The 10,498-nt window shown below is 40.2% G+C and overlaps 1 protein-coding gene across 2 annotated transcripts in view; it reads right to left on the reverse strand.

Annotated features, from left to right (window-relative positions):
* Positions 1-1,685: 1,685 nt before the first annotated feature.
* Positions 1,686-10,498, reverse strand: part of LOC102291765 (E3 ubiquitin-protein ligase SH3RF3) — a 113,351-nt gene continuing 104,538 nt past the window's right edge. The window contains exons 9-10 of one of the 2 annotated variants that reach the window (XM_005935739.3): positions 8,362-8,720; positions 1,686-6,147 (exon numbers count right to left, since the gene is read on the reverse strand). In XM_005935739.3, the coding sequence (XP_005935801.2) occupies positions 6,063-6,147; positions 8,362-8,720 (444 nt within the window). In that variant the 3' untranslated portion in view covers positions 1,686-6,062. The remainder of the gene's footprint in view (positions 6,148-8,361; positions 8,721-10,498) is intronic. The other variant, XM_014337935.2, reaches the window with a different exon arrangement.

Here is a 10,498-nt window from a genome sequence, read left to right on the forward strand (position 1 = left end):
AGCCTGCAGCACCTCACTGGTATAATAAGCTGAGAAGTGGATACCTAGAGGAGAACCATTTCACCCAGGAAAACTGTGGAGAATGGGCACGTGTGTGTGTGTATATACAGACACCTTCAGCTGCTCTCTAGGAGATTCAGCTCCCAGGTGGGAAGTGATTTCACCCAGTTTTCCTGGAAGAACACAATCTGTGCACTGCAGAAATCTGAAAAATCAAAGAAAAAAGTGCAGCATGCCCTCTCTCTGCTTTAAACGCAGCAGTTTGAGTGTTAGAGTCGAGTTTTTTATGACTGGGTTTACAGCTAAGATAGCTGTCATACACCTGCACTCGCACATGCAGACATTCCCGTACACACACCCCTGTCACCTTTTGCCAGTCACTCTAAATGCAAATGGGGGTGATCGCTGGAGACAGGCTCGACTCGTGGAAAGATAGGGTTGTCATTTAAGGGGAGTGCCGCTGACGCTCTGAAATTTACCAATTACACACCTCATCCACGCCAGCGTTGGCTTTTAGAGGCCAAGAGGAAGAAGATAAGAAAGGAGGAGGATAGAGATTTGAGAATGAGTCAAAGAGACAATGGGGGGAAGGATAAAAGAGGAAGAACGTCTCCTTTATTCCTAAACACCTCTTCACTTCACACACTTCACTAATGATACGCCGACAACCATACCTGGAGTGTTGCTCCCACAGCTTTTCACAAGATAATTATAATTATAGCAAGATACAATATGACTCTCCAGGATGGATTCTCTAATGGCCAGCTGTGAAATCTTAATGGGCTATACAGGTAATGTCCTTGTTTTTGTACCAGGAGCACATAAATGTGAATTGATTCTGCCACTTCCTCTTTCATGATAATCATAAAGCTGCAGGCAACATGTAGAGAAAAAAACACACTGAACAGCTGTTTTAAAACAAAGGCATTTATTGCGAAAAATGCACTTGACATGAAAAAACAATCAAATCAACCACGGGTCATCAGTACAAGACGATGTATAATGATCACATGGTAGAGAGCGCTGGGCGTGGCCAGCACAGAGCATGACTTCAATGGCACAAAAGGCCTATAAATATTCTGCACAATATAGAATAATATATATACTTTTTTTCCTCCCTCTGTTTCTCTCACTGCTCTGCTGGACTCGTTCCTGGAGAGGCATGAGTATCCATGCTCCACCGAACTGTTTTTTTTAATTTATTTTTTTTAATAAAGTTTCTTTTTTATGTAAAGAGCTACATACAGATGCCTCCTCCCAACCTCTCTCATCACACACACAAACACCCAAGTATCCATAGGAACAAATATGGCCAACATCTAAGTCAAGATGGCAGGGTGACACAGCTCAGGCTTCCTGGAAGGACAAACCAAAATTAACTATTATTATTTCAAATTCATCATCTGAAACAAGCTCAATCGAAACAGGAGCGTCATACAAAATCCAACGATGTGTTCGTGTCCAGTGGGAGCTACCGCTGCTGTTCAAAGCCTGTTCACATTTTCCACAACCAGGAAGCTGAGGCAAACGACGAGCTTACATCACGTAATCAAAACACATGAAGACAGTTTGCAAAAACCAGCGGTTCAAGTTATTTTGCGTAAAGTGACCACCGTGCAGTGGTTTTATTCCTGACTTTTTGACTCTTGTAAACGCTTTCTCCTCACATCACCCACCCCAAAGAAAAAAAAAAGAACAAACCGGGCAAACAACGACTTGTGCTTAAGTTTGACTCTATAGAAATTAAAGTCCTCAGTTTAGCGGGCATCCAAACAGATCCAAACTTTGCTCAGTGTTTCTTCGGAAACTGTTCTGGGATCCGCTGGTTTTCCGTCTTTGTGCGGATTGAAAAGCAACCAGCAAACTTATCACACTGATACAAACAAAACAAAGAGGGAAAGGGGGCACTGATCTACCTAGAAGGAAAAGTAAGAGTGTATACTTGTGTTTGCGTGTGTATTGACATTTGTAGGCACTGGGGTTTGACTGACAGGTTTTGAAGGCCAATGTAGATATGTTCAGATTGAAGTTTCCCATCACAATATCAAAAAATTTGGCATTTACTTTCCCTTTTGTTTTTTTCAAGGTAAATAAACTGGCACTTTTAATCGACTGACCCCAAACGCCCCACTGAAACACATACAAAGATCATAGTCTGGTACACTTGTATAAAATAACATCACATAGACAAAATCGACCAGTTAAACATTAAACGTGTTAAGAATTGAAGCGAGTTTCTTCATATAAGTAATGTTAACGGAAAACAGCCTAGCCCTAGTCTGTATGTGTTGGAAAAAACTTTAATTTAGAGTCCAGTATATTTATTTTGCTTGTTTTTCAAAATTATATGCCTAATGTTCAGAAAGCACAATATGTCACAGCATCAAAAGTATCCGGGAGGGGAAAAAATGGTTTCTAGCGAATTCGACGTTGTAGTCTGATTTAGCATCTGTTTATGTTATGTGCTTTTTTCTTCAAGTATCCACTGATTTCGCTGGAAGGTCTCAGATTTGATCATTCGGTCTGATAATTTGTGGAAAACACGTGACAGTAGTTTCCAAACATTTTGTCCTCTAGAGTTTGTAGAGTTTCCTCTCTGAGGAAGAAAAAAAAAAGACCAAAATGCGACAAGTTTTGTGCCATTTATCTTGTGGATGTTCTTTATATTTGCTAAAATTGTATGCATGTTCAAAAAAGTGCTCTATAAATAAAGATTCTCAGAGCAGTGTAGATACCTTTTTGTATCTACACTGCTCATTTGATCAACAAAATATAGCACAATGTCAGTTCGACTTCAGGGACATCAATCTGTGCAGGTAGGAAGCACGAGGAACCATTGTGGTGCACATGAAAGTGACAGCAAGACAGCCCACCACAAAGGGAATTACAGGAATTATTAAAGGATTTAAAGGTGGTGGCCACAGACCATTCCTCTCTCCTCATTCCTCCTCACTCATTTTTCAGTAGTTTTTATTCTGTCTAGTGTCCTTCTCACTACTGGCAGCATGTGACGATACTAGCAGGTTATACTACAAAGGGAGTTTTCTGTGTCTTCTGACTAAATCACCGTGGTAACTTGTGCTGATCACATAAAGTGGTCAGGGTCAGGTTATGTTCAGAGTTTTGGTTTAAAATTGACCGGGAGCTCCACTTTCTTGCTGATTCTTTTATTTACAGCATGTTTTAAGCGGAATGTAAATTGTCTGCAGGGTGAATATGTATTACGTGCGCAAGCTGTTAACATCATGAATGAATCAGAGCGTTAAAGGTTCAGCAGTGCAAACTGGGCATTGGCATGATACATTTATTCATTTGGTGATGCAGAAAATCTATAAATGTTGTTATACTTCACACGAATCTGCTCTTAACTCTCTTTTAGACTTCTGGAACTGCAGCTAACGAGCGCAGAACACACACCAATCAATAAAATTACTTTTACTTTGTTCTGCTGACAAACTAAAGCAATTTCCATCCAGATGAGCAGACTCAACGTTATGGCATGTCTGTACGTGATCATCCATCATGACACTTTGACACAATTTAGCAAGGATGGCTTAAAACTGATATGTAACTTTGATGTTTAATTGTATCTATTTGAAAGTTTCAGAGCTCTGTAATTGTTTGGGTTTTATGGAATAAGCTAAAGCAAAGAAAGCCTGGCTTTGTTGAACTTTGTAGTATATCCCTCTGCTGTGTCTCCCAGCACATCTCTGACTGGCATCAGCAGACTACACCAGAATCGGCATGTCAGCTCTTGGTGGCATCATAAAGTTTGCTACGGCATCTTCATGCTCTTTCACATCTTTCACATGTGCTCAGTGTGAACCTGAACCAAAGCAAGTGAAACTGATTCACAATGGTTTGTGCTTCCTAACTGTACAGCATGACGTCCCTGATATTTTATTTACTTTAGTCTGTACTGTGATGATCAAATGTTCCCTTGATGAATGAATTTTTTTGTGAGCAGTGTATTTTTCTTCCCACATAACATGGATGTAGGAAGGAGACTCAACAGTGCTTAAGCCATAAAGGCTCTGTGCTTAGGATCAGGTTAGAGCCAATTAGAAATCTAAGCAGTCAGCCAATGAACAACCCTCGCCTGTGTGTTTAACTCTGCCTCGTTTAAAAAAATAGGTGAGGAAGTGCCTCGTGCCCTGTACCTGTGCTCTTTGACCGCCTCTTTCTCTCTGATGTACCGCCGCACACACAGCGAGTGAGTCAGGCTCTGAGTGTTGCTGTGCTTTTGTCTCCACAAGCAGAAAAACAGGTAGGTGGTTGTGGCAGAACGTAAACCAGGCAAGCCTGCATCTAAACTCTGGATACGAAAGAATCACAGAAGCAGACAGACTACACTTTCACTAAAGCAGAACAAAATTATTTGACACGATCTGAGTAACAAAGTCAATTCTGGCAGTTGCATGATGAAAGTTTGTGTCCTCTGAGTTTCCCCTCTCAGCTATTCTTTCACGAGCATCGAGTCTGTGCAGTTTTGGTTTGGCAACGTTGTCTCAGAATAGATAAAAAACTGTCGAGGAAAACGCTGAGGAAGAGGAAATACTCTTCGCAATCTTTGTACTTATTTGATGAGAACTGTCAATAATGGAAACTTTGTTTTTTTTACATTTCAAGCTGACATCTGAAAAAAATGTTTTAGTCATTTCGCCCCACCAAAGAAATTTGTGCTTTCTTAAAGAAAAATCATATTTGCGCTTAAAACAAGTATGTCACAAGCAGCAGTGGAAATCCCCTTTGTCAAGTAAATACTGTACATTAGTAAAATACTGTAAATGTAGATATTCTGGAAGGTTGTATCAAATATTACCAAGTGCATTTCTTTTGTTTCTAAACTCATACAGAAGTTCAAAAACAGCATTATAAATACAAATGAATTCTTTAAAGGAGTTTTGGTGTGACTTTGTGTTCCTTTTTACATTCAACAATTCAGCTTAATCCAACTGATGGGGTCTGTTTAAATCAGATGTAATAAAAAAAAACTTGAATAAAAATAAGCGGTTCACCATTATGTTATGATATAGAAATAGAAAAAAGAATGACCTAATTTAGACTTTCTGTGACACTGGCTTTTAAATTACAAATCCTGTGACAGACAGCACGGCAACATAAAATATCTATTTCAACATTTTTTAAAAATGTGATAATGCTACATGCATCGTTAACAAATAATATATCGGGTTGAAAAGAAACATACTGGTCGTAGATTCGACACAGAGATGTGCTTACAATGATTCTGGAGTGTAGGCTTATGTGCTTCCTCATCACCTGGCTGTATGTTCTCACTTCTCAGACAAAGAAAGCACCCGAATTTAAGTTCTGAGGTCTCAGAGGAAAAGCAAAGCTAATGCTTTTTTGAGCTAGTGTTTGCTGGTGGATGATGCCGAGGAGGAGAATTAGGAGGCAGGGTTCGTCTTTCTGTGCTCTTTCAGTCTGCGTGCCTTCAGTAGTCAACATCACGGGTCTGGAAACCGAGTCTGATGGAGCCCCTCTGACCCAACACTGGGCGGATAATGGGAAAAGCTGCCCTGCTTCCTGTGTGGCTGAGCTGGTCGAGGCAGGGACGAGCTTTCTTGTACATTATCAGTGTGTATATGTGTTTGTGTGTGTAGATAAGTTGGACTGATATGGATTACTATAGCCAACACCAATAATTAATAATTAATAATATAATTTTTTTATGGATTAATAAAGTATTCTCATTCTGAATTATATTTTCCAAGAGAATCAAAAACATTTTAATTCTAAACAGATTACTTGGCAAATATAAATAACAAAAAAATCTCCTTTGTTTTCAAGGTTAGCCGCCTCTTAAGGCCTTGTTGAGCTTTAATCCAATAAAACAAAGATAAATCTGGGGAACCTAATATCAGCCCAACCTTGGATTTTGTGTGTGTGTTCATGTGTTTTATGACTCAGTAACAGGAACAATGTGTGCATTCATTCGTCCACTTTTTGCAGTTCAGAAGCTCTCGACAAAGCTGCCTGGAAACAGGCCGGTCTGACCCGTCCTCTGCAGAGTGCCTTTGTACCAGCCGTCGTCCCTCTTCTTATGGACGAACACCACGTCTCCCTCCCGCAGCTCGATCTCTGCCTCGCTCTGGGGTGGGTACGGAACCACCACACGATACCTGCCTCACGGAAACACAGAGTAGCAAAGTCAAGATCGCATGCTGGGACGATCCTCCTAATTAAATGATATCAGCCAAATGATCAAAATCTCTGAGCAATGTTTCCAGCTCCTTATTGAATCTATGCAAAGAACATAAATTCTGAAGGCAAAAGGGGGCCAACCAGATCCTAGCAAATTGTCAGTGAGTATAAATGTTACAATTTAGATGACTAGTTAGTCACTTCTGTGGAATATCATACTTAATTTTTTATATTATATATATATATATATATAAACTGTTTCTTTTTTTTGAGAACCAGAGATTAATTCCACAGTCCCGTTAAATCTTCCCCAGTGAATGATGTTTTTGTAAGTGCGTGATAAGTTGTTGTGATAACCATAGCGCTGATGTTTTGGTGTAATGCTGTGAAACACAGGGGACGAGATTTGTTTTCCTTCTCTGCTTTTTTCCTCGCACAAACAGAATAAGCATCATTCTGTGATAACCAGCGTTCCCATTACACCAGCATCCTGCTGACAGTGATAATTTCATGCTAAATGCATTATTCCCCCTCATCGTCCAGCTGAGGAGTCTTTAAGTGCGTTCCAGCATTTACAGGTTTTTTCTAAGGAGGCACAAAGTGTGTGTTAGTGTGTGTTCATGGGAAAGAAAAAGAATGAATGTTTTCATGAGTAGGATGGCTTACAGGGAGCTGTCTATGTGTACACAGGCTTTGGCTCTCTTATACACCTCTTGCCTGCCAGTCAAATCAATGCACATTACTGTAAGCAATCTGAGTCTGCCATGCCTGAAAACAGTCGACCACGCCAGGCAAGTGGCTATCCGGTCAGACGAGAGCGTCTTTCAGTGCTGGAAATTCAACACTTTCCTATTGAAATCAACATTGCTATAGAGAGTAGAGCTCATTTATTTATGCTTTGAGCACTGAAATGCTTGATGTCAAACCTAAGGAAACATTTACAGTCTGTAGAGGACACCGTTTTATTGCTTAAAACCTTTGCTTAGTAAAGTAATCAAAAGTTTAGTTACATTACTTTAGTGTTGTAAATAACATAGAAATGCATTAAGCGATGCAATTTAGCTACGAAGGTAACCAGTGTTTTGTAACCTCTTCTATTTCACAGGTAACACTCCTAACACTGTCTGTGTTTCACCATAGCATTGTGATGTGTTCTTATTCAACACTTAAGCTCACATATCGCAGTAAGTGTAGAACAACTAACATAGATGGCAGCATATATAACAAAAAACTACCACCTCAAGAGAAACCCGGTATTACTTTTCTCTTTGTGGGAATGCAGCACCAACTGGTCATGAAGGCACCTCTGGAGAGGCTCCCAGCTTTGTTTTCATCCATTGTCTGCTTATGGTTTATTATCCCACACTCTCACAAGATTTGATGCCAAAATTGCTTAAACTTGTCAGAAAATATTTGCTGTCATTTCCAGCTGGTCAGAGTGCTCGTTTACTCGCAGTATTTACGATATTGTCAGTGTTCTGCGCTCGCACATATCCAAATATTACCTTGTCTAACTTTTTAATCACTCTGGAGAGAAACAATATAACGGATTTGTTTGAGGAATATTGCATCGCCTGCAGCCTTGTTCTGCACAGTGACAATAAACTTGTGCTTGAGCCAAGTTCATAAAAGCATCACCTCGGCCTGCAAGCGTGTTTGTTTATCTGTGTTTATCAAGCGGCAACCTCCGGGGCTGGAAAATAAAGCCAACATGGAAGTGCCAAACACTCCTTGAAGGCTGGCATTAAAACCAAATAACCCACATGTTAAAATGCCCGGATACACAGCAGAATTTAACATATTCTGGCACAAAAAAAAAGGTTTTTGTCTTTAGAGCCAATATTCCTTTTCATGAAAACTGCAGAGGTTGTGAATTTTGGCCATGTGGCTGCTTTAAGTGACAGGCGCTCAAAGAGTTTGAGCATCTGCCTGTTACTTGATCCCTCTCTCAATCAAGTTGGTGGTATTGGTGTCTTCTGCAGAGTTTTTGATGTAAACTATGGATTCAGCTTGAGAACCAGGCTTACTTTTATTGACTGATAATTTTTTACTCCACCTCTCATCCAAACATCCAATCCAAACCACTCTCTCAAACATACAAATGTTAAGCTCGTAACAGCAGGTGGCTAAATCCACCTGTTGTGTACAGACTATTTAAGTGTGCGCGTGTGTGTTTTCATGTGTCTGTGTGCCCACCTCTCTCTGGACAGGGGTTTGGGTTCAGGTCGGAGGACCATCAGAGCATTGCCAGCACGTGTTGCCGGGGGTGACATGGGGAAGTTGGTATCCAGGGAACCGGACTTTCTGTGCAGAGGCTCCAGCCCAATTGCCCCCGCCATGTCGCTCTCGATTGGACAGGAACCGGCTCGTCCTTGCGACGCCATCGGACAGGAACCTGAGCGGGCGTGGTGGTGATGGTGGTGCACGGGGTCGGTAGCCACGGCGCCTTGACCAGTGGGGTCATGGGTGGGTGGGGAGGATGGGGGTGAGCGAGGTTTCTTCTTTGCTGCGGCGCCCGATAAGAGTTTTAATAAACCTCCTGCTTTCCTCTCCTTCTGAATACAGAGGCATGAAGAAAAAGATGCAGGGGAGGATGGAGGGATAGAATAAGGGAGGAACAAGAAAACAAATAACTCAGAGCTAGTAAGGGTCATCGTTTTTCTATATAAAGGTATATTTCGGAAGGCCTTTCTTGATAAGAAACTAATAAAAGTGATGTAAAAAAAACAGGTCAGGAGGGTATTGTTTGTTTCCTATAACTAAATAACAAATACATTATAACATGGAGAAATACAGAAAACAATAGCGATGGCAAAACAACGCAAGCTTTACAAGTGTCAGAAAATTTCAGGTATGATTTACAACACATTAAATATTTTTATGCATACTGCTTTGCTGCCTCTTATGTTGGAAAGGAAATAAGAGTATCTATCAAAATATTCCAATTACAATATTTAGTGTAACTAAAGTGTGGTCAAAAGTTTAGATACATGTTTACTTGGGCATGAATGTCGTGGCTTTTAATGAATTCTTTGAACCATTCTTTTTCCAAAGAGGAATGATTGTACAGCATACAACTTGTAACTTTAAAGTTTAAATGTAACTATTTTGGATCCACTCCACAGGCTCAAATATATTCATACACCAGCAGTCTCCCAGTCATGGCAGGCTTGAGCCTTTGTGGTTCCTGGGTTGTCCGTCAGCATCCTAACCAACGTCATCTCATCTGAGGGTAACAATCTGGATCTTCTTCCGGACTTTAGCAAAGTGGTGAAACAACCAAAGTTAATAGGCCTTGATCTTGTCAAGTTAACACACATTGTAAAATCTTCAGCACTGCTTATTAAAAGATTTAAGAGCATGTATGTATATATTTGAACCTCTATGTATACCTTTTACCCTATGTGGATTAGATAATATCCATAATAAATAAAAAATTGTGCCCCAAAATTCTTGTTTTTCAAAGTAATCAAAGCTGTATGATCTACAATTATTCCCCCCTGGGGAAAAAAAAAACAGTTCAAAGAAATGATTAAAAGCCTCAAATGACCATGGCATTCAGACCCATGGTGAGCAACTTCTGAGCACAATTGTACCAGTCTACCAAGCTATGACTGACAGTTTTACAGGTGTCCCAGTGACAGCAAGCCAAAAGTAAAACTACCATTGTTCTTAGTTAACTAATATTACTGTTAATTTTTTCTTTATTAATCACTATGAAGTATTTTGTGTAAGTCTGGAATACATTGAAAACGCAGCTCGAGTCTTCTTTCCTGCATTAGCATGCCTTACACTCATGACTTAGAAAGAAGGAACCAGTGGATATGTGAGATTGTTAAGAAATCTGTGTTCACAGTGTGAATGCCCGTGTTACACTGAGTGCTAACTGAGGAAAGTGGTTGGGTATGTGGTCTTCAAGCTGATTACACATGCAGCTGACTATGGTGTATTGATTATAGAGCAAGCGTTTCTTAATGGCGTCTGTGAAGGCAGATTCATGCCTTTTCATACAGGCTTCACTGTGATTGATCATGGACGTGCTTGGCAATACTGTCCATTCAGCTCATACAGCTTGCTGTGATTTCACACCCTTAATCATGATGACACGAATCAATAGTAAGCATGTCTGAGCATGATTTCAGCTGTTTTGGAGACGCACACAGAGAATTCATATTGGCTCTACCTCTGTCTCACCTATTTTGGTTGCTAGATCAATCATCAGATCTTTCTACGTACACATCTATCTATCTATCTATCTATCTATCTATCTATCTATCTATCTATCTATCTATCTATCTATCTATCTATCTATCTATCTATCTATCTATCTATC

This window comes from Haplochromis burtoni, unplaced genomic scaffold (genome assembly GCF_018398535.1).
Source record: "Haplochromis burtoni strain Fernald_Lab_line unplaced genomic scaffold, NCSU_Asbu1 Contig_202, whole genome shotgun sequence".
Taxonomy (NCBI): domain Eukaryota; kingdom Metazoa; phylum Chordata; class Actinopteri; order Cichliformes; family Cichlidae; genus Haplochromis; species Haplochromis burtoni.